At 50.5% G+C, this 23,675-nt stretch overlaps 7 protein-coding genes across 7 annotated transcripts; 3 read left to right on the top strand and 4 right to left on the bottom strand.

Annotated features, from left to right (window-relative positions):
• Nucleotides 1–713: 713 nt before the first annotated feature.
• On the top strand, nt 714–3,671 carry N7515_000314 (uncharacterized protein; the record flags this gene model as incomplete). Its single annotated transcript, XM_056661058.1, has 1 exon — nt 714–3,671. One exon carries the CDS (start codon nt 714–716, stop codon nt 3,669–3,671), a length of 2,958 nt encoding a protein of 985 aa, XP_056526224.1.
• Nucleotides 3,672–7,280: 3,609 nt separating this feature from the next.
• Nucleotides 7,281–9,814, bottom strand: N7515_000313 (Oxoglutarate/iron-dependent dioxygenase; the record flags this gene model as incomplete). Its single annotated transcript, XM_056661057.1, has 9 exons — nt 7,281–7,415; nt 7,471–7,851; nt 7,906–8,091; nt 8,151–8,188; nt 8,241–9,125; nt 9,185–9,312; nt 9,360–9,508; nt 9,561–9,640; nt 9,712–9,814. 9 exons carry the CDS (start codon nt 9,812–9,814, stop codon nt 7,281–7,283), a joined length of 2,085 nt encoding a protein of 694 aa, XP_056526223.1.
• Nucleotides 9,815–11,265: 1,451 nt separating this feature from the next.
• On the top strand, nt 11,266–13,077 carry N7515_000312 (Oxoglutarate/iron-dependent dioxygenase; the record flags this gene model as incomplete). Its single annotated transcript, XM_056661056.1, has 8 exons — nt 11,266–11,359; nt 11,415–11,494; nt 11,547–11,695; nt 11,743–11,870; nt 11,930–12,170; nt 12,295–12,628; nt 12,662–12,803; nt 12,866–13,077. The coding sequence occupies 8 exons, from the start codon at nt 11,266–11,268 to the stop codon at nt 13,075–13,077; spliced, it is 1,380 nt and encodes a 459-aa protein (XP_056526222.1).
• A 1,263-nt stretch (nt 13,078–14,340) lies between these two features.
• Nucleotides 14,341–15,780, bottom strand: N7515_000311 (putative RNA 3'-terminal phosphate cyclase; the record flags this gene model as incomplete). Its single annotated transcript, XM_056661055.1, has 1 exon — nt 14,341–15,780. One exon carries the CDS (start codon nt 15,778–15,780, stop codon nt 14,341–14,343), a length of 1,440 nt encoding a protein of 479 aa, XP_056526221.1.
• A 955-nt stretch (nt 15,781–16,735) lies between these two features.
• On the bottom strand, nt 16,736–17,077 carry N7515_000310 (uncharacterized protein; the record flags this gene model as incomplete). Its single annotated transcript, XM_056661054.1, has 1 exon — nt 16,736–17,077. One exon carries the CDS (start codon nt 17,075–17,077, stop codon nt 16,736–16,738), a length of 342 nt encoding a protein of 113 aa, XP_056526220.1.
• Nucleotides 17,078–17,369: 292 nt separating this feature from the next.
• Nucleotides 17,370–17,720, bottom strand: N7515_000309 (uncharacterized protein; the record flags this gene model as incomplete). Its single annotated transcript, XM_056661053.1, has 1 exon — nt 17,370–17,720. The coding sequence occupies one exon, from the start codon at nt 17,718–17,720 to the stop codon at nt 17,370–17,372; it is 351 nt and encodes a 116-aa protein (XP_056526219.1).
• Nucleotides 17,721–17,767: 47 nt separating this feature from the next.
• N7515_000308 (uncharacterized protein) lies at nt 17,768–20,860 on the top strand (the record flags this gene model as incomplete). Its single annotated transcript, XM_056661052.1, has 2 exons — nt 17,768–17,920; nt 18,098–20,860. 2 exons carry the CDS (start codon nt 17,768–17,770, stop codon nt 20,858–20,860), a joined length of 2,916 nt encoding a protein of 971 aa, XP_056526218.1.
• Nucleotides 20,861–23,675: the final 2,815 nt, after the last annotated feature.

Here is a 23,675-nt window from a genome sequence, read left to right as displayed (position 1 = left end):
TAGGAGTTCACTTGCCAGCCTTCATCTATGTTAGTAGACCACAAAACATGGACCTGGAGGTGGTAAACGAGGTGAATGGACATTTCATATTTCATATCTGGTATGCTGCATCCATGTGTTGGATAGTCCAAACACACGCTCGAATCCTCTTTTGATTGAATTTGTTATTTGACAAAGACCTACGCTTATGAGAACCATCGAGACTCTGCTCAGCGTGAGTAGAGGGATTGGCGGTACATTCACTCGTGTTGCGCAAGGGTTTGGGAAAGGCCTGTGTACGTGTGCGTTTGAGCAAGAAGGTCGATATGTAAGATCGCAAGCGGTGCATGAGAGCTTCCTATGCCAATTGTAATTGTCGTCGCCGTCGTTGTCGGCATCGTCATAACGATTGCGCCGGGCTCCTGTTTACTCCTTCCATGTGACGCTGGACGACTCATCAAGCACTGCGTGCGTGCTTTCCGGGTGGCTCGTCTCGCGGCACCTTCCTAGCGAGCCACACTTCCGTGAGATTCCAAGCAGACCGTCGTGAGATTCAAATAGTGTTCTGAACGTTTGCTTCCCCTCATCGTCATCTTCCCTCACCCACAATCCCCAATTCCATATCTTTTTCATCTTCATACCAGTTTGTATCCGGTACTGTGTAGACTTGAAGCATGTCATCATCTACACAAGACTCAGGCAATTTTCTGAAAAGGTCCTTGTCTACACGCTCCATGCGCAGTGCAAGGAGACCTCCCTCAGACGATGCGCCACCAACACCTTCTCTCATCACGCAACATCCGGCCGCCGCTGCCGCTGCATCGTGTGCAATGCGATCCGGCCAAATCCCATCTCGGGACCCGAGAGGCCCATACAATCAACTCGATGATCCGGCAAACTTCGCTGGCCTCCGACAACTCCCACGAGCAGGCCATCACAGCAGCGGCGCAAACGCATCCATGGGTCAGCAGTATCCAACCTCATCTGCCACCGCAACGCCTCATCAGTCCACAGGGGTGTCCGGTCGACCAGCTGTAGTCGATGACATTGGACCCGCGGCTGCGATATCGCCAATACAGGAACGCGATGGAATCGATGGACGAAACAGTTCAGTGTCTTCTCCGTTTCGCCAAGTGCACAAAGCCAAGTCAATGTGGATCAGACAAAGCAATGGTGATCATCAGGCACGAACTATGACACACTCCAAGTCTTTTAGCCGAGGGAACCCTCGATCAACACAAAAGGACCAGTATCCGGGAAGAAATGATGACGACGACAAGGGCCGCCTCCGATCTTACATATCGGCCTTCTCGCCCGAACGCACCTTACACAATCCGTTTCGCAAAACCCTGCGCGAAACGCGTGAGAGTACTGCCAGTCCCTCCAACCCCGCTGACCAAAGCCGCGGGGGTTCTCATAAGCATCGGTCAATATCGAATTCAATCAAAAGTGGATTCAACCGTGTTTTTGGGCGATCCAAACACACCGATGCCACTGCGCGGCCGTCACCACTGTCAGGTAGTTCATATGGCGCTGAACCGGTCGTGACATCCCCATCCAAGAGAAACGTGGAAGGCGTCCCTCCTGGGGATAGTCGGAATGCACCTCCTCCTCCCCGGCCTCTTGTTCAGTCATCCACCATGGATAGTCTCTGTGGTTCGGAGTCGCGCGTCACTAGCTGGAACAATTCAAGCTTGACAAACACAGTCACTTCCCTCAAGCCGGAGCATGGCGAATCTCTTTCTTCAATCAGAGAGGATGAAAACCTCGATCAGCTACTGCCACCGCCACCTTCACGCGTAGTAAGCGGTACACAGAATGAACCTCCTTCTGCCCCATTGTTGAATCGCAATCTGCAGATTGACTGTCAGGACCTGTGCTCTGCGATACAGCATGAGATCGACCGACACCAGCGGTCCTGGTCCAACCAGGCTCCGATTGTCGCTAGGGTTCCAGAGCGTCGTGTGATTCCACGGGTGCCAGCTTCCCATTCCCAGTATGGCAGACGCACTGTTCGTCGTGTTCCCAGCCAAGAAGCATCAGTCCCGCCGGTTGAAACCAACGAGGCTCCGGTTTTCGGTTGGGTTCCAGAGCGTCGTGTGGTTCCAGAGATGCCCGGCACTCTTCGTCGTGTTCCCAGCCAAGAAACATCAATCTCGCCCGATTCATTCGCAACAGCGAGTGGGGAGCGTTCAAGTGCCCAAAAGGGCCATCTGCGCCCGGTCAAACCCTTGAAGCGTCGTCCCAGCGAGTCGTCTCCGCTAAGCGCTCCACAAGAGGAGTGTGATACTCTCATGATTCCCCGTCTTCGAGACGCGAGAAGGAACGTCGATTCTCCAAGCGTTGATTCGGGGATCAGGAGTGTCAATCCTTCAGAGAGGGCCAACATTGTTGATGATGCTCTCGGTACACCCATCAGTCGTCGGCGGCGAGAGTCGAGAAGTAGGATCGCTCTATCGAATTCTGATCCCAGCGACAGCAATGACCGTGTTCCGCCGGGAGCTGACATGGGGGTTAGAGACGTTCACAACGCTTTTCCTGTTTGGGGGATGAAGAGGGATTATTCACCGAGTATTTATTCGCGAACAACCAGTGGCATCGCTCTGTCGAGACCGGATGTTGACATTGTCGGCAGGTCCCACGATGAATCAGGGATGGCAACCGTATTTTCCCAGCAGCGGATGTACGTGTCACCCAGACCTGCCCCTCCGAATTCAACCTCTGAGAATTTCTTGACAACCAGTGCAGACTGGCAGCGATGGTTGAATTCGGAGGTCGGGAAGCTTGGACAGACCAAGCCCCCGAGGGAGCATGTCAGAGAATATGAACAATTCCAAGATGAGGATGAACAGTTCCAAGAGGAGAATGAGCAGTTCCAGGAGCAGGATGAGCAGTTGACAAACGTTGCGCGAGACGACAATGCCATCGCACTAGGCAACGATGTGATCTCCACTACTCTTACCCCGGCTAAGACTTCCAGCTTCACAACTCCGGGTCATGGTCATACTAAACAGCGGAGTCCGACACGCAATTTCTCTTGGCCTTACCCGCGACCTTCAGCCAACATGCCCGTGCAGCAAGACTTGTCGGAAAACACGGTTGGTGATGCCTACACACCAAGCAGTGCTCCCGCCATGAATCCCGCCATTAATCCCGCCATGGATCCTGCCATGGATCCCGAGACGAATTCCGCGACGGATTCCGCGACAGATCCCGATAACTACGCTTCTCCTGCATCCGGTGACCCCGTTTCTCCTTCGTCCGTCCTCCGTGAACGTCTGCATAACCAATATGCAATGGGGCTGGGATCTCAACCCCTGCAGCCTCCCGATACACCAACGCCCAAGGCTGCTAACAAGAAGCAAGTTTCCGCACAATCACAGCGGAACAAGTATGCAGTTCGGCGGGCTGCCCTTGTTCGGCACCAGCGCAGCCGACAAGAGCGATCCCTGAACAATGAAAACCACCGTGATCAGCCGGACGAGTCAACAGGAGTGATGCAGCACTTCCTGGAGATTCGTGAGATGTGTGAGCAGGTAGCAACTTCAAGGAGTACATGGGCAAGGACAGGGTCTTTCCCAACTCCAGGTGATGTTGAAGAGTTCCTGAAGCATCCTCGGGGGCCACAGAATCCCCCCAAGCCACAGAGTTCCCGCAGTGATAGCGATGCGGACATGGGAGGGCTTATCTAAGCACGTGGCAATACCTAGCGGATAGTGCCCCAACTCTACTCGTCATATTCTTATTGTTTCGGGAGTTGGGGCTTTGCTTGATCATTATGGGATGGAAGCAATTAGTATTCTTACCATCGTTAGTATTCTTGATTCTGGATATTCTTATGCAATCAATACCCTATTCTTATTCCAACCATACATCTATGACTTTGTCCTTTGGTTCGTGCTAGTTACATTAAAGATCTGGATGTAATCATGGATAAGTGGCATGATGGGGATATGCCCGCAGCCCGGCCATAATTCACCTTGGAAGTGGATGCCAAGACCACTTTATTTCTGCGCTTTCTGAAACTCCGCTTAAAGACATGGAGGTAAATGGCCAAGCCCTTCCAGGAATAGAATTCTCCAAAGGAGAAGGCAAGGTAACAAATGAGAAGAACACAGCAAAGAGGACTACTCAGACAACAGGCGCCGACTGAGTCCCACATCCCGCCAACTGGCAAACATTCCGCCAACTGGCAAGACTACAGTCCTACGACTTACCGCGCCGCGTCTGATCTGGTGTTTAGCTCCATGACAAAAGGTGGTATCAATTTTCCAAGGTCGGTTCACAAACTGCTCAATCTCATGATTCTCATTGATCTCAAGCTCAGCGGTACCCTAGGTGGCGCGATCAATAGCCTAGGAAACATACTCGTGAACATATCCAATAGCTTTGATCAAGCTACACACCTGCAAGGGGGAATACGGTATCTGTGCCTCCTAGTCTTCTATTCGTCTAGTTAGCCTCTGGCTTCAGGCGTCTAGTGGGGAGGAGATAGCCCGGTGGGCCGAGTGGGCCATCATCGGTCGCTGCGGATCTTTGACTCTCCTTAGGTAGTGACCTACAAAACAGACAATACAGTAACTGGAACACATCTTCGTGGAAAAGACAGTGACTAACGGGAGACACAAAAAAGTCGACGTGCAAGGTCATCAGTTGGCATCCTTGGTTGTCGGGCCTGCTCTCTGTAGGTAACATTAGCCAAACGCACAGAGCCCGCCTCTTGGTCACTGTACTCGGACTGGATGCAGCAATGAATAGCATGACCATATGAGCACTTCGCCAGATATCCGGCCTCCACACTCCACGTTCGGCGAACCTGACGCGGTCTGCGAGAGTTCGCAATCTATTGAGCGTGGCGCGGTGATAGTGACAACTGACACGCCACGATGCGCCACAGACTCACAGTGGGGTTTGGCGGATATCTGCAGATCCCCCACGTGCCCCAGATCTCCTACCCGTCCGTACCACAGCGTTCAAGATAGTCACAGACTCACAGTGCTAATGGAACAGAAAGCACCTCGAGTGCTGAGATTACAACGGCTTTTGGATTATGAGTTTAATTGCTCGTATTGAACACAGCGAAACAATAGAGACAATCGGAGACACATAGCACGAATGCTTTGAGAGATGACCAAATTACTAACAGGACATATTGGATTTAGGAATGTCTTCCAGTGCCAATACGACCGGTGGGATACACACTGATCATAAGGCGGCGGAATATTTTGTTCTGTCGCCTGCTGTATGAACTGATCACAGAAGACTCGCACATCTGGATCATAAACAGGCAGACCATCAATCTGCCAGAGAGATCTCGTCACTATATACATATGGGGAAAGAGAGGAATCAAAATATCAACCAAGGCAGGCAGAAGAAGGGAAGAAGAGAAGAGGAGAGTGCCTCAAGATAAGCATAGTAGACAAGTCGCGAACGACTACTGCCTTCGACCCACAAGTTTCTGGTCGGTCCCGCTTAGTACCGAAGTACGACTTTCCGCAGGCGCAGCATCATTGGGCAATCTTGTCTGAATATGAATCTTGTAGCAGAAGGAGGGAAGAGGAGATTGCATCAAGATAAGCATAGTAGACAAGTTGCACGCGACTACTGATTTCGACCCACAAGTTTTTGGTCAACCCTGCTTAGTACCGAAGTACATCTTTCCGCAGGTGCAGCATCATCGTCAATCTTGTCCAGGTATGAATCTTGTAGCAGAAGGATGGGAATCGGAATATCAGCCAAAGCTGACAGGAGAAGCGAAGAGGAGCAGGGGAGAGGATAAGGTGGGGAGAGAAGAGGATAAAACGAAGATGGAAAAGGGAGTAGGGAGATGGAGAGAAGAAGAAGAGAAAGTGAAGAGAAGTTCCAGATATTTATACCCAAGGGTCACCTGACAGGATGTTTGCTCAGTCAAACAATCTAAAAAGTCATCCCAAGATAGACCACAGGCAACACGGTCATACACCTCCAAGACGATGACCCTTGTCTACAAACTTTGGGCAGCCCCTGGAAAACATATTGTTCTGATTGACGCCATGATACCAGGGTGACACGCTTGCTCTCAATTCTTCCTTGCCATTTTAAAATCGTTGAAGTATCCAGTGAGCAGAGATAACACTGACATGATTCCTACAGGTCTCCCATCACCAAGTCAACGGTAGACCGACAGTGTCACGTTTTATGAATCAGTGATCCCAATCCCGGAGTGGTTTCTACTGCATGTAATTTCTCCCCTTGAGGCCTTTACTGAGGCATCTGCAGCTTGCGTCTCCGCCTTCTTGTGCTCGTCTGGTTTGCACCCTAGACATATGTATCCTCTTCTCACGTGAACAGATTGGTTTCTGGGGGTTCCAGGTCGCTAGGCATATACGAAGAAGCTCAGTGGTACAGACTTCTTGCGGGAATAGATTGAAGATGTAGCCCCTGAATTCAATTTAAAATGCTGGAGATTGGTTGGGAAGAGATCACGGGGCCATTGTGGGCACTGACCTGCCCGCAAAGGTGGCAAAGGAGCAAGAGAACAGTCCGATGCTTCGACTGTCGGCCAGCAATAGCAGTCAACTTGGCTTGAAATGTTAAATGCGCATCCGGAGATTGACGCCCGATAGCGCAAAAAGCAGTATAGACATAGGTCACTACGAGAAATCAGTACGAAGACCACAAGAAGTCAAGAACTATATACAGGGCGAGACAGGCTGACAGCTAATGACTGGTTCCCGGATTAGCACATCCATAGTAGCCTTCATGGTGAAACTAGGCCAATTACGAGGGGCTTTGGCTTCCGCCGGACGCCCAGCTTCAGTTGCTGAGAGCCTGAGCGGTGATTCTTTTTCGGACCCCCAAGTAGATATCGATTCGACGATTCCCGGAATCTGATTGGTCAAGGATGTTATTCTGCTGTTCTTCACCGATTACCAGAATGTCTGATTTTGGGACCCCTATGAGTATGCGCAAGATCCAGATCATGTGACACATGACACCCTTATTTGTGTAATGCAGTATTCCATGCTTCGCCAACGGTCAGCAGTCACCGATGAGTAGTGATTTATCTAATTACTAATACAATTATACAAAGGTAGAATTCTGAATTGAGAGTAAATGACTATATTTAACTAACCAAAGGGCGATGACTGGAATCAAGGTCAGGCCTGGCGGCTATCGTCGCCCGTCAAGAGTCAAAAGACTACAAAGATGTAAGGCACTGCAAGTGGGCACATCGAAAGGGAGACAAGGTTAAGAAAAGAACAAAGAAAAACAAGCAAATGGCCGGAGAATGAGATAACGCTAGCCGGCAAGCAGGGAATCACTTCCCGTCGTAGATCTGGTCAGGCGTGAGGGTAAAATTGCCCTTCTCGATCTCCGCGGCGTCAACATGGTCGGGTTTGACATACCGCGCGGTAAGGGCAAACCGCAACTTGTTCTCCGGCACCACCGAGTGCTATATCGATTAGCTCTGTTGTTTAGCGGTGCCAAAATGGAGGAGGGCCACGAACCTCGTAGTACCTCTGAAGGTTTTCACCGTGCATGACTACCAAGTCTCCATGGTGCAACTCCAACTTGATGGCTGGCGGAGCTTGCTTTCCCTTCTGGGTGGCAAAGAGAGTTTGTCGAGAGTTGTCATACTCATCTTGGGAGATCTCGCCAGCTTCAAACCTCTCCTTGAGCGCACGACGCTCATCTTCCAACCGGCAGCCTTTCAGCACGGGGTCCTCTTGCAGAACACTCCCAGATACAGCTTTGCCATCGCCGGCGTCCACCCGTCGAGTATGCCCGTTGAAGTGCTTATACTTCATGCGGATCCACATGGTGGATTTTGCTCCAAGTGAGAGGGTTGCAATTGTAGGGCCTAGAGAGGATTCACCGTCGTCATGGTACTAACAAATCTATGCTTTAGTCGAGAGTAGGGCCAATCTCACAGTGTCACTTACTCCTATCTTCATGCCCTCAAAGTACCCCAGCGTCAACAGCTCATTGGGAGGCATGTACATGTCTCCAGCGGAGATGACGGCTTGTTCAGTCGCCCACGAAAGACGACCCAGAGCTCGGAGAATGACCTCAGGGGCTTCGCCAAACGCCTTTGACAGCACCGACACGACATACTTATACGGGCTACCCTGTTTGATTTGGTCAGCGGAGAGGTCAGTAAACATGATGATCGGACGAGCTGACGTACGTGGTTCACCGCGAAGTGAGCGGTAAGTGTGCCCGCGACTGTCCAAAGTAAGAATCCTGAAACTTAAGATTGTGCACCTTGCTCACTTACCTAGACTGGACGAAAGCGGAAAACGTTTTAAACCGAGATCTTCACGCTGAAGACCGATAAACAGGTCGTCGGGCCCATTTGGTCGGCTGTTGATTTCTGCGTTCGCGACAAAATGGGTGATAAAGCCGACTCCATCAAGTTTGTAGGTTAGCTTGCGATAGGGAGACAAGCTAACATCATCGATCTCGGGGATCATGAATTTCCTATCGAACACCATTTCTCGTCTCATTGAGGGCTGCTCGGAATCATCGAGTAGAACTTGGCGCGAGATGGGGTTCATTGTCATGAGCCTTTCAAATGAGCAGACGTTACCGCCCGTCTGAGTGCCAGTAGAGTCATCGCTGCACTTCCACCCTCGCCACAATGTCCGTCGAATACACTTGTGACACTCGGGGCACACAATTCCTTTCCACGCACCACGAGATGTGCTGATGTCCGTGGCATCCTCATCCAGTGTCGAAAGATGATCGGGGACAAGGCTGCAGTTAGGGAGAATTTCATCGTCGGGACGACTGCGGAAGCTCAAGAACGCAGGGTTAAAGGTTAGTTCAGGAGGACTGGAAACGTTTCCAATCTTCCAGAACCTGTCACACTCCGGCTGAAGGCACATCCAGCCATCCTCATAGACACGGATGCTGACCTTGGAGCAGCCCTCGCACTTCAGGGTTTGAGGCTTCGTGTCGAAGTCTCTGAGTTCGAGGGGCATTGGAGGAGCAGAGCCCTTTGCTGCCCACCAGCTTTTCTCCGCGAGATCCAATTTCTCAAAACGGACTTTTGCTCCATGGTTTGTACCAATTCTTTCAAACCAAACATTGGTAACCCGAAACCATGCCATGACGTTGTATCGATGTGGCAGGTCCCGATTGAGAATCTTGTGCTTGCTCCCTTTCATACTGGTCAGCTACAAGCTATACCATGCAATTCGTGATGAATTGGCAACCTACCAATAATTAACCCAACAGGAAGCTTTGACTTCAGGCTGGCAATGATGCTTCGGGCGAGCGTGCTATCAGCCTCCTGATTCTTTTGGAGGGCCAGGTTTCCCTCTGAGTCTTTGGTGCAGCAACCACCACTAATTGAGTTAATACATGCAGTCTTTAGTTGTAGGATCACACTCACATTCGAGTTATGATAATTTCTTCGTCAATGTAGGTCCGGGTACCACCGTCGGCATCAATCAGAAAGCCCCAGCAAAAGCCCTCACTGTGATACATTGCACCCTGAGTGCAATGAAACCAAGGAATTGCATCGCATAACTGCTGGCGATTCTGGGAGGATATTAGGACCTAGATGAAAGGACTCGTTATGGGAGTTTCATACCTCAGCCCACGCCGGTGGTTCGCCATGGACTTGCTCCAGGACCTGGTCAGTGCTGACCACTTTGATCTGGTCTGATGGAACTATGAGGATTAGCACGACATACATCACGTAACAAAGAACGCAAGTCAACTATCCAAGAAGCCTTTGTTACCTTTGTTTGCCGGCGCCTTTTCACTCTTGCCTTTGGTGACGCGGCCCGATCTCACCACTTGTCCAGCCACATGAGACCGACTAGCTGTCGGACGTGGAGCCATATCGCAGAATTCTAGCGCTTGCAGTCTGGTATGTTATTCCCTGGGTTAGCGTATGTGGTCTTCAGACCTATGGTGGGACTACCGTGGGATGGACTCACAGTACGAACACTCAGTCACTCACACCCACCGCAGAAGCAAATCGGGGGTTCAATGGTGCTTCAAATGATTGCAGGTGCTTGAACCCCGATCGAAGTCAATGAACCGGGAGTAGAGAGAACGAAGATTGTAACTAGCCAGGTCAGATTGCTAGGACTCGTTGTGATGCTTCTAGGAGAGTAGGTGAAGGTTGAGAGGAGGGGGAGGACGCAGGGCAGGCCTACGACAAGCCTATATACCCCCCAGGGCGGTATACAAGTCACGTAAACCTTAGATGGGATGAATCCTTGACTAAAGAAAACCTCGAACCACCACCCATCGATGGATGGAGATGTGCTAATTTGGACAGGTTCCAAGGTTCCAACAGATGGCGCTAAGCTCACCGTGACCTGAATGTTCCAAGCCAGGGAAGCCATTACGTGCTATCTACCGAGTCCATCCACGGGTGACCCAAGGCCGATGACAAAAGGAAAGCCACCAACCTTATTTGAATGACCTCGTGTATGCAGCCAACGATGGAATCTGAGGAGAAATACTGCGATCGATATACCTACACTCTGTATGTCGACTGGACATATTTGTCCGAGCCTTGACCATGCAGAGTGTGCACGTGCTTGAAAGCAATGTATGAGCTCTTGCATCGTGTTAGTACACTGTAGCAGGACAGTATGACCCTGTTCCAGTATCTCCCACGTTGTATGGCGAGCAATCTGTCGTCTCGGCTATGCAGTGTAGGTATATGAATCGCAGTATCTCTGCTCAGATTCCATGGTTGGCTGCATACACGAGATCATTCCAATAAGGTTGGCTAGCTTTCCTTTTGTCATCAGCTGTGGGTCACCCGTGGATGGACACTGTAGATAGCACGTAATGGCTTCCCTGGCTTGGAACATTCAGGTCACGGGCAGCTTGGGCCATCTGTTAAAACCTCGGGACCTTTCCGAATTAGCACATCTCCATCCATCGATGGGTGGGTCGTAGTTTCCGTTAGTCAGGGATTCTGCCATATAAGGTTTAACGTGACTTGTATACCGTCCTGGTAGGTTTTTGTAGGCCTGCCCTGCGCCATCCCTCCCTCTCAACCTTCACTTTCATAGAAACCGCAACAACGCGTCCTATCAATCTGACCTGGCGCGTTTCAATCTTCCTTCTTTCTACTCCGCGTTCATTGACTTCGATCTGGGTTCAAACACCTGCAATCATTTCAAGCGCCATTGAACTCGCGATTTGCTTTTGTGGTGGCTGTGAGTGACCGCGTGTGTTGTACTGTGAGTCCATCCCGCGATCGGTCTGAAGATGGCATGCGCTAACCCAGGAAATGGCATATCAAACCGAAAACACTGTGATTTTGCGATATGGCTGCACGTCCTATTGCTGGTCGGCCTCATGTGGCTGGACAAGTGCTGAAATCGGGCCGCGTCACCAAAAGAAAGACGGAGGGAAACAAAGGTAACAAAGGCTTCATGGATAGTGACAGTCGTATATGGCATGCTGATCCTAGTAGTTCTATCAGATCAGATTGAAGCGGCCAGCACTGACCAAGTCCTGGAGCAAGTCCATGGTGAACCACCGGCGTGGGCTGAGGTATGAAACTCCCATCTCGAGTCCTTCCACCTCGGTCCTAATAACCTTACAGAATTGCCAACAGTTGTGCGATGCAATTCCTTGGTTCCATTGCACTCAGGGTGTGATGGATCACAATGGGCGCCTTTGCTGGGGCTTTCTCATTGATGCTGACGGTGGTACCCGGACCTACATTGACGAAGAAGTCATCATAACTCGAATGTGAGTGTGATCCTCCAACTAAGGACTGCATGTATTAACTCAATTAGTGGTGGTTGCTGCACCAAAGACTCAGAGGGAGACCTGGCCCTCCAAAAGAACCAGAAGGCTGATAGCACACTCGCCCGAAGCATCATTGCCAGCCTGAACTCAAAGCTTCCTGTTGGGTTAATTATTGGTAGGTTGCCAATTCATCACGGATTGTATGGTATAGCTTGTAGCTGACCAATATGAAAGGGAGCAAGCACAAGATCCTCAATCGTGACCTGCCACATCGGTACAACGTCATGGCATGGTTTCGGGTTACCAATGTTTGGTTTGAAAGAATTGGTATGAACCATGGAGCAAAAGTCCGTTTTGAAAAATTGGATCTCGCGGAGAAAAGCTGGTGGGCAGCAAAGGGCTCTGCTCCTCCGATGCTCCTCGAACTCAGAGACTTCGACACAAAGCCTGAAGTGCGAGGGCTGCTCCAAGGAAAGTATCCTTGTGTATGAGGATGGTTGGATGTGCCTTCAGCCGGAGTGTGACAGGTTCTGGAAGATTGGAAACGTTTCCAGTCCTCCTGAGCTAACTTTTAACCCTGCCTTCTTGAGCTTCCGCAGTCGTCCCGACGATGAAATTCGGCCTAACTGCAGCCTTGTCCCCGATCATCTTTCGACACTGGATGAGGATGCCACGGACATCAGCACATCTCGTGGTGCGTGGAAAGGAATTGTGTGCCCCGAGTGTCACAAGTGTATTCGACGGACATTGTGGCGAGGGTGGAAGTGCATCGATGACTCTGGCGCCGAGAGGGGTGGTAAGGTCTGCTCATTTGAAAGGCTCATGACAATGAAGCCTATCTCGTGCCGGGTTGTATACGATGATTCCGAGCGGCCCTCAATGAAACGAGAAATGGTGTTCGATAAGAAATTCATGATCCCAGAGATCGATGATGTTAGCTTGTCTCCCTATCGCAAGCTCACCTAGAAACTTGATGGAGTCGGCTTTATCACCCATTTTGTCGCGAACGCAGAAATCAACAGCCGACCAAATGGGCCCGACGACCTGTTTATCGGTCTTCAGCGTGAAGATCTCGGTTTAAAACGTTTTCCGCTTTCGTCCAGTCTAGGTAAGTGAGCAAGGTGCACAATTCTAAGTTTCGGGATTCTTACTTTGTTGATCCGCATGAAGTACAAGCTCTTCAATGGAAATACTCAACGGGTGGACACCGGCGATGGCAAATCTGTCTCTTGAGTGCTCTGCAAGACAACTCCGTGCTGAAAGGCTGCCAGTTGGAAGATCAGTGTCGTGTGCTCAAGGAGAAGTGTAAAGCTGGCGAGATCTCCCAAGATAAGGATGACAACTCTCGGCGAACTCTCTTTGCCACCCAGAAGGGAAAGTAAGCCCCGCCAGCCAGCAAGTTGGAATTGCACCCTGGAGACATGGTAGTCATGCACGGTGCAAACTTCCAGAGATACTACGAGGCTCGTGGCCATCCTCCCTTTTGGCACCGCTAAACGACAGAGCTGACCGGGACCGGTATAGCACTCCGTGGTACCGGAGAACAAGTTGTGGTTTGCTCTTACCGCGCGGTATGTCAAGCCCGACCATGTTAATGCCGGGGAGATCGGGAAGGGCAAATTATTCCTCACGCCTGGCCAGATCTACGATGAGAAGTGATTTCCTGCTTGCCGACTAACGCCATCTCCGTTCATTCTCTTGGTTCTTTTGTGTTCTTTTTCTTTACCTTTGTCTCCTTTTCAGTGTCTCCACCTGCTTAGCTGCTGTGTCTTACATCTGTCACGTTTAGATGATGATTTTACGAGGGGCTTTGGCGTCCGCCGGACGCCCAGCTTCAATTGGTGAGCGTTGATTCTTTTTGGAAACCCCAAGTGCTGTAGATATAGATCGCCAGGATCTGATTGGTGGAGGATGTTATTCTGCCAGTTCTCACCGATTGACATCTGAAATTTAGGGAACATCTTGCCAAACGACAGTCACGTGACACGCGACCCCCCTATCACATTCACGGATTGCTTCGCTAACCCTCAGCAATCATTTCAGTACCTCCATGGATTTACAGGTACTGGTTGCTGGGCTAGATTCGCTATATTGACATTGTTTTTGATGCACCGACACTAGCTGTATTTTCTTCGCCATACTGTGTATGAATCGGCGCCTTCATTGGAGGCTGAGCCGGCCAGCCTGGGTTCAAAACAATTTACTTTTCATGAACCTCTGACCATTGAACATCAGGTATCGCATCGTCAGTACAGCAGTCGCTGTGAGGTCATCTCGCCAGGTAACTAGCATGACTGATGAAAGTAAGTCAATCAGAACAACAAAATAGCAACAATAGATGTAGTACAGTTGTAGTAGGGTATAGCAAAGACAACATAGGTAGCTAGTGCGGGTGCATCGGAAACAATGGTTAGGTTTATTCCTAGAAGACAAGAAGTAAATAGTTTGGACTCCCACTCAGCCTCCAGTCGAAGGCGCACGCGCTCGATTAATAAGTAGCGAGGAACCTAAGAGATAGGCTACCATCTTCGTAAATAGCTCCTTCACAACATCGGGGTAATTGGCGTTTTTCCCACTATTGCGAGAGTTGGAGATAAGTTTCAGTCATTCAATATGGCACTGGGCTAGGTCTGTCTATACCACAATTACGCATCCAACATCTGCCGGCACACCCACTGTGCAGTCTTCGTGTGTAGTGTCCAGGCTCGCTCGTCTTCCAAGATCCCATCTATAACTTCTGCTTCATGCCCGTCAATGCGACAGGCTTTACCCAGCGCCTCAAATACAACGACCTGATCTCTCATGTACTGATCGACACAAGATCTCTTGATGTTGGAGGTGGGTTTCTCGTCTGGGTCCGCATTGGCGATCTCCTCGACGAACCCTTTTACACATCGGTTCACCAGGTCTGCAGCTCCGGAGAGTATATCCGCGTTCTGACAATTAGCCTGGGCTGGTCGTTGTTTCTGTTTTCCTTTGTTTCGTGGCTTGGCTGAGCGATTGCCTCCGACGCTACCGAGGACGTCGTGTGCTATCCTGAACCCTGAGGAGGTATGCGCCACAATAAGGAGGTACACGTGGCTGCGGTGCTGCGTGGATTCTGATGTGTGGATCTTGATGGGAACCGGTGCATTTTGACTTGACTGTTTAGTGAGCGGATCTTCCTCGGGTGGAGACGAAGTGGAGTGTTTGAATATCGACGGATCCATCTTTCGTAGTTCACGACGTAGACTGCGTAGTGTGCTCTCCTCAATAAACCGACGAGCCGTAAGTTCAACGTCGTCATCCCTTAGGTTAGCATTGGGGGTGGTAATATCTGGTGCCAGCACAGTGATATCGATTTGCGTAATTTTCCCACGTTTGTGATCCATGAGATTCATCAGTGGGAAGGTGTAAAAAGGTTCAGTCGTCCGTCTCTTCTCTGGAGATTCATTCTGTTCCTCCCCTTTATCTGAGCTCTGTCGAGACCCAAGTACATGAATAAGGAACGTCACTGCTCCAAGATCGATCGGTCCAGATGACCAGCCACGCTTATGCAGAATCACCGACAAAGGCGGAAGCCCAAGTTTAGCAAAATTGGGCACAATCACCTGCGACATATAGTCATACGACGGAGAATGACTCGAGTTTGTCCCGCCGGTGATATTCACCTTCACGAAAGAGCCAGGCGTTCGAGACCCAACGTGAAGAAGATACGGGTACAGAGCCTGGAAGACGAGGAAGATAGAACCAGCAGTCGTGATATTGATATCGTATTCAGATTTCACGGTGACCTGCGATAAGTCGAGCAGCGGCCCGCTCCTCGTCCTCGGTGAGTGCGGCAAGAATTCGAGGCGCTGGGAGCCGACCTCGCTGCCGGCGACCTCACTACCGCTGATCTCAGCTAACAATTTCACTGCTGCCGCATGGGATCGTTTCAGTCCCTTTTTCCCTTGTCTGTTTCCGCGGACGTGGTCGATGCTAACTGGGCGTCCTGTTAAGGCGGATAGCCCGATAGCGATGCGGACTAGCTGCCCACCTCCTTCTAGGGTGCGGCCGTCTAGGTGGACATGACTTAATTTCGATGCCAATCGCGGGGCTGGCATTTTGGATTGGTAGGCTGGCAGTGGATTATGTAAAGCTGAGATCTTGAATGTTTATGAGGTGTCGTCTTCGTTGAATTGATGGAAATTTAGAGACTATATCTATTCTGACCGGTCTGGCTTTGCAAAGGCTGAGCTTGGGTCTTGAGTCAGACACTGAGACTTTGTCATCTTGGCGTGAGTCACTGCTGCTTCTTTGGTTTAGTCGGGATCTGGACCTTGGCGCTTATGGCGCTAAGCAGAAGCTTAGCAAACCTTGTTTCTTAGATTGATGGACTCGACTTATACATACATCTAGTCGAGGTCTCAGATATGAAGGTAGTGACCTTGATGAAACGTGTACGAAGTGGTATAATCCGGATGATCCTAGTGCCTCATGTCCTGATCCTGTGCCGCTTTCTACGCAGTACATCACCCTAACCATGGGTTGTAGTGAAAATGATTCGACCCTACACAAGATGTTCATGGTATAGGTATGTTGTGTGGCATTTTCATTAAGAAATGAATCCATGCACTGCAGCACTCATCTCCACTTTCTGGTATGACTCGCTACCTTTCACCGCATATTCAGACTGACTGACTGAAACCTTCCAGAAGCCTTTCGCACTATTCAAATGAGCCAGAAGCATGCCCGGTCTTCATACACGACGCTTAGGTAGGCGCATCTAGCGGAGATTCGAGATTTCGTAAACGAAAGGCTTATAGTTATGGTTGGAATAACCGCAAAGGCTTCGATTCTTCAAATTATGGTAGTAGAACGGAGTCAACGGACAGATACTTCATTTGTTGGTATGAAAGGCTTCGTTGGCACGCCTCATGTCGTTAGGAATTCACTTATCAGTCTTCATCTATGTTAATAGGCCACAAAACATGGCCCTGGAGGTGGTAAACAAGGTGAATGGACATTTCATGAGGCCGGGGATACTCGGAAGGCACCGACAATCGGAGCCTCGTTGGATCAGGACCGCTGGTGTCGGTCGATTTCACGCTGTATCGCAGCGCACAGGTCCTGACAGTCAACCTGAATATTGCGATTGAACAATGGGGCAGAAGGAGGATCATTCTGTGTATCGCTTACTACGCGTGAAGGTGGCGGTGGCAGTAGCTGATCGAGGGTTTTGTCCTCTCTGGTTGAAGAAAGCAATTCGCCATGCTCCGGCTTGAGGGAAGTGACTGTGTTTGTCAGGGTTGAATCAGCCCAGCTGGTGACGTGCGGCTCGGAATCACAAAGACTGTCCGTGGTGGATGACCGAACAAGAGGCCGGGGATACTCGGAAGGCACCGTGCGGAGATTAGCCATGGTCGATGAGTGGACAAGAGGCCGGGGAGGAGGGGGTGCCTTCAGACTATCCCCAGGAGGGACAACTTCCACGTTCCCCTTGGACGGGGTTGTCACGACCGGTTCAACGCCATATGAACTGCGTGAGAGTGGTGGTGTCTGTGCAGTGGCATCGGTGGCATCGGTGGCATCGGTGTGCTTGGATCAGCTAGAAACACGTTTGAATCCCTTTTTCGTGGAGTTTGACAATGACCGGCGCTTATGAGAACGATCGAGACTCTGCTCGGCGGGGGTAGAGGGACTGGCAGTCCTCTCACTCGTGTCGCGCAAGGATTTGGGAGAGGCTTGTGATGCTGGTTGCGTCTGAGCGACAAGGCAGATATGTAAGATCGCAGGCGGTCCATGAAAGTTCCTCATGCCAGTTGTAATTGTCGTCGCCGTCGTTGTTGGAATCGTCGTAACGATTGCTCTGGGCTCCTGTTTGCTCCTTCCATGTGACGCTGGACGACTCATCAAGCACTGCGTGTGTGCTTTCCTGCTGGTTCTTCTCGCGGCACTTTCCTAACGAGCCATACTTCCGTGAGATTCCAAGCAGACCGTCGTGAGATTCAAATACTGTTCTGAACGTTTGCTTCCTCTCATCGTCATCTTCCTTCATCAACATTTTCCATCCCACGATCAGGTCATCACAGCAGCGGCGCGAACGCATCCATGGCTCAGCAGTATCCAACATCATCTGCCACCGGAACACCTCATCAGTCCACACAGGTGTTCAGTCGACCAGCTGTAGTTGATGATATTGGACCCGCCGCTGCGATATCGCCAGTACAGGAACGCGATGGAATCGATGGACGAAACAGTTCAGTGCCTTCTCCGATTCGCCAAGTGCACAAAGCCAAGTCAATGTGGATCAGCACTGGTGATCATCAGACACGATCTATCACACGCTCAAAGTCTTTCCGCGGAGGGGAGCCACGATTCACACAAAGGGACCAGTATTCGGGAAGAAATGATGCAGCAGTTTAGCTGGCTCGTAGCCAGTTTGAAGATAAACAGGTTGAGGTTAGCAGGTTTTCCTCGGATGCTGATAACGACAAGGGCCGCCTCCGATCTTACATATCGGCCTTCTCGCTCAAACGCAGGGTGAACAAGCCGTCCCCCAAAACCCTGCGTGAAACGAGTGAGGGTACTGCCAGTCCCTCCACCCCCGGCGACCAAAGCCTCGGGGGATCTCATAAGCATCGCTCATGGTCAAACTCCATGAAAAAGGGGTTCAAACGTGTTTTCAGCAGATCCCAGCATATCGATACCACCGATGCCACCGATGCCACTGCGCAGCCATCACCACTCTCAGGTAGGTCATATGGCGTTGAACCGGTCGTGACAACCCCGTCCAAGGGAAACGTGGAAGTTGTCCCTCCTGGGGATAGTCTGAAGGCACCCCCTCCTCTCCGGCCTCTTGTCCACTCATCGACCATGGCTAATCTCCGTACAGTGCCTTCCGAGTATCCCCGGCCTCTTGTTCGGTCATCCACCACGGACAGTCTCTGTGATTCCGAGCCGCACGTCACCAGCTGGGCTGATTCAACCCTGACAAACACAGTCACTTCCCTCAAGCCGGAGCATGGCGAATCGCTTTCTTCAACCAGAGAGGACGAAACCCTCGATCAACTACTGCCACCGCCACCTTCACGCGTAGTAAGCGATACACAGAATGATCCTTCTTCTGCCCCATTGTTCAATCGCAATATGCAGGTTGACTGTCAGGACCTGTGCGCTGTGATACAGCGTGAAATCGACCGACACCAGCGGTCCTGGTCCAACGAGGCTCCGATTGTCGGTAGGGTTCCAGAAGGCCGTGTGGTGCCACAGATGCCAGCTTCACATTCCCCGTATGGCAGACACACTGATCGTCTTGTTCCCAGTCAAGGAGCAGTAGTCTCGCCGGTTGAAAGCAACGAGGATCCCGTTCTCCGTGTGGCTATAGATCCTCGCATGCTTCCACCTCGCATGCTTCCACAGATGCCAACTTCACATTCTCAGTATGGCAGACGCACTGATCGTCATGTTCCAAGCCAAGAAGCATCGGTCTCGCCAGCTGAAACCAACGAGACTCCAAACTTCGGTAGGGTTCCAGAGCGTCGTGTGGCCCCAGAGACGCCAGGCTCAGAACACTCTCAATATCGCAGACGCACTCTTCGTCATGTTCCCAGCCAAGAAGCATCAATCTCGTCCGAGTCATTCTCCACAGCGTCTGGGGAGCAGTCAAATGCCCAAAAGTCTCATCTGCGCCCGGCCAAACGCTTGACGGTTCGCCCCAGCGAGTCATCTCCGCCAAGGACTCCACAAGAGAAGAGTGACACTCCCTTGGTTCCCCATCTTCAAGACGCGACAAGGAACGCTGATTCTCCAAGCGTTGAGTCTGGGATCAGTAGTGTCGATCCTTCGCCGAGGGCTAACATTGTTGATGATGCTCTCCGTACACTCATCAGTCGTCGTCAGCGAGAGTCGAGAAATAGGATCGCTCGATTGAATTACTATCCCAGAGATAGCAATGGCCATGTTCTGTTGGGAGATGAGACGGGGGTTAGAGACATTCGCAACGCCTTTCCTGTTCGACCTGGACGGATGAGGAGGGATTATTCACCGAGTGTTTATTCCCGAACATACAGTGGCATCGCTCTGCCAAGACCGGATGTTGACATCGACGGCGAGTCCCAAGATGAATCAGGGATGGCAACCGTGTTTACCCAGCAGCGGATGAACGTGTCACCCAGACCTGCCCCTCCGAATTCAACCTCTGAGGATTTTTTGAAAGCCAGTGAGGACTGGTATCGATGGTTGAGCTCGGAAGTCGGGAAGCTTGTCCAGACCATGCCCCCGGGCGAGCATATCAGAGAATATGAACATTTCCCGGATGAGGATGAGAAGTTCCAAGAGCAGGATGAGCGGTTCCGAGAGCAGAATGAGCAGTTGACAAACGTTGCGCGAGACGACGATGTCATCGCACCAGGCAACGATGTGATCTCTACAACTCTTACCCCGGCTGAGACTTCCAGCTTCACACCTCCAGCTCATGTCCATACTGAACAGCGGAGTTTGACACGCAATTTCTCTTGGCTTTTCTCGCGCCCTTCGTCCGACATGTCTGAGAAGAAAGATTCATCCGAAAACACGATGGGTGATGCCCACACACCCCACAGTGCTCCTGCCAGCAATCCCGCCATTCATCCAGCTCTGAGACCTGCCATGGATCGCGCCGTCAATCCCGCCCTCAATTCCGCCACAGAATCCGCGAGAGATCACAATAACTCTACCTCTCCTGCGTCCAACCACCACGCCTCTCTTGCATCCGATGAGTATGCTTCTCTCGCATCTAGTGGCCCGGTTTCTCCTTCATCTGTCCTCCGTGCACGGCTGCATAACCAATCACCAATGAGGCTGGGATCTCAACCCCTGCAGCCTCCCGACTCACCAACGCCCAAGGCTGGTGACAGAAGGCGAGTGTTTTCAGAATCACAGCGGAGCCGATATGCAGCTCGGCGGGCTGCCCTCACCCAGCCCCAGCCCATGCAACAAGGGCCATCTGTGAGCAATGAAAACCACCGCGATCAGGAGGCCACAGGGGTGTTGGATCGCTTTATGGAGATCCGTGAACGGTGCGAGGAGGCCACTCCCTCCAAGGAGAACAAGAGCACGGTCTTTCCCAACTCCAAAGCGATGGTTGAGGAATTCCTGAAGCGTTCCCGGGAGCCACGGGATCCCCCCACTGACAGCGATGGAGACATGGGAGGGTTGATGTGAGCACGTGCCCGGCTGCCTAGCGGATAGTGCCCCAGCTCTACTTATTCTTATTGTTCCGCGAGTTGGGGCTTTGCTGGATCATTATGCGATGGAAGCAATTTTTATTCTTATCATCGTTAGTATTCTTAACTCTTGATATTCTCAATCAATACCCTATTCTTATTCCAACCCTGCATTCATTACTTTGTGCTTTGGTTCGTGCTATCAAGCATCTGGATGTAAGCATGGATAAGTACCTCGTTTACGAAGTAGGTATCAAGGTATGTGTGCAGACATGATTTGGAAGACATGTACCGATTGGATGAATACATGTACTCTTGAGTCTTGACATGCCATCGAACTGCTTGTCTGATCAAACCTACGACACCAGTATCGATATCTCCCTCCTTGGAGGCAGCGAAAAATGGCGGGCTAATCAGAATAAAGGCTGATCACCCGTCGCCATAGGCTCATTGACCGCATGATAAACGACCTCATCCTACGTCAAGTGCACTGCCTCTTGCCCGAAGTCCAAAAGCCAGAATTTTCACGGTGTGGTACTGAAAGTCCAGAGATTGACCACGAGCTAGCTCTTGATTCCTCTGAAGCTGATGTTCCAAGCAACAAACTCACAGATTCCGACGAGGCAGTGCTTATCTCGGTAATGGAAGGATCCGATCCATTGGTGATGACGTTCCGGTAAGCCTGCGGCAGTTTTGGGAAGACTCCATGCCAGAATGGCTTCATTTTGTGTTTTAAGGGACCGTAGTGCTTCCCAAGTACCTCGAAGACGGTACCTTGGGAGGCCGGTGCCGATTTCATGGACTTTTTTATGTTGGGACGAAACGCGCATATCCAGTTCTGTACTACTCTTGAGAGTCTTGACTTCCTGAGTTCTCTCTGTGAAGCCATGATAAGCCACCGAGTGGTGAAACCTCTGCTGTGTAGAGGATCCGAACGGGCACTTCAGAAGCCTGGTATAGGTACTTCCATGCGATTAATTGGTGTATGTATTAGGTTTTCCGTGACAAGAGCTCTGGGTGCTCGTAAGAATTGACGTAGAAATTCCTCACCGACTTCAGACGGGAAATATATGGAGAGAGAATAATTACAGTATGTCACTTTGTTTGCTCCTTATAATAAGCAAAACGGCCGCATATTACATCAACCAACCAAGTGGCCGAGCGGTAACTCAGTCATCTTATCTTCCTTGGTCTAGTGGTGATGATTTCCGCTTGTCATTAAAACCGATAAGCGCGGGAGACCGGGGTTCGATTCCCCGAGGGAGAGATTTCTTTTTACTTTTTCTTGTTTTGCTTTCTATTTCAGTTTGGGCCATTTTCATCGCCAGGACTTGAGATCTTTGACTCCCAAAGCTAGCAGAAGGTCGCAAGTTGTTGGTATGCAACACCCACCCGAAGACTATGTTCACAACCAGACTACTCTTGACCATCCAAGACCTCTCAAGTCTACTCCAAAGAAAATCCACACAAACTACCCTTTACCAGTCACTGAATTCAAGGACAACAAGTGGACCACCCGATATCAGAAGACTACCTCCAATGCCCAGTGAAAGGCCTCCAAAGAGAGTGTATGTATGAGTTCCTCTAGTAAAGAACGACCTCGTTTGACATCGAAGATCACGGAGAATAAGCCAGTTGCACGAACCATGCGTTTGCCGCTACGGAGTATTCGGTGTAGATCTGCAGAATAATATATTCAGCTCTATTTTAGGACCGGATACATCTGAGACAGTCAATAGAGCATGTAACGTAACTAGTGTCGAGACTCGGGATCAGCATTTAGCTCGAACGGGGACCTAGTATATCCGTTGGGACTCACGCATATCGTATTCTAGTGCAATCATGCAATGATAATACGATGTTCACAATTTCCGTTCACAAAACACATGCGCATGTAATCCTCAAGAGTCAAGGTTCGAACCTGCCTCGGAAAGGCGTTTCCTGAAACGCTGATTCAAGTACCAAAAGAAAATCATTCTCCCTTGGAACGCCATCGAAGGGAGAGAGAGAGTTGATAATTTCCACAACGATCCTATTTGGCGAATCGGACTCGGACGTTTCCGAGCCCCTGGCGCGCACGCGGGGCGATATATCGATCCAGCTGCATGAAAGTCACTAGATCAGATCATATGTGGAGGAGTGGAGTGAGGCAAACATCGACCAAGGTTCAGGAAGTCAATATTGGCTAGGAGAAATACTTTTCTCAGTTTCTGATCTGGCGTCGAATGTCTCAGTTGTAGATTTCATCTGGAGGCGTTTAACCCTTACTCCAACCCATGTGCGGGGTTTGGTTTTGGTGGAAGCCGAGGACTGATGCCGAGACTGCGTGTGAATACTGAATACTTACCGCTATTACATTTGACTGGGAACGAGAGGTTGCTATGGTTGCCTTCGTAAATGCATGGTACATACGTGCTAAGATTAATATTGGACTGTATTTGAAATCAGTCTGGGGCCATGAGCCAAAGCCATGAGCCTAAGATTGTGTTCAAGGGATGAAGTCTGACAGACATGTCAACATGAACTTGTGGAAAGCGAAGATCCACTAAACCTAATTGGGAGCTCACACTGTGGGGCAAAGCAAAAGCAAAGAAAACGGTGGACCGTGGAACTCACTTTTTTCTCAACTTGCCAAGCCATCCTTAACTACACAGTAAATTACTCTCGGCGTAAACGCCCTGCCACATGGCCCATGGAGCAATTGAAATAGAGAAGTGTTCATGGTACTTGGTATGATCTGTGGGGGAGGAAAAGGGGGATCCTTGGAAACCTGCTTTGGCTTGAACTTAGTGCCCAATCTGCTTTGTTACGTA

The sequence above is a fragment of the Penicillium bovifimosum genome (assembly GCF_028826915.1).
Source record: "Penicillium bovifimosum strain IBT 22155 chromosome Unknown utg000001l_segment0_segment0, whole genome shotgun sequence".
Classification (NCBI taxonomy): Eukaryota; Fungi; Ascomycota; class Eurotiomycetes; order Eurotiales; family Aspergillaceae; genus Penicillium; species Penicillium bovifimosum.
The sequence above is the reverse complement of the archived record's forward strand: the minus strand, read 5'-3'. Positions and strand labels throughout refer to the sequence as shown.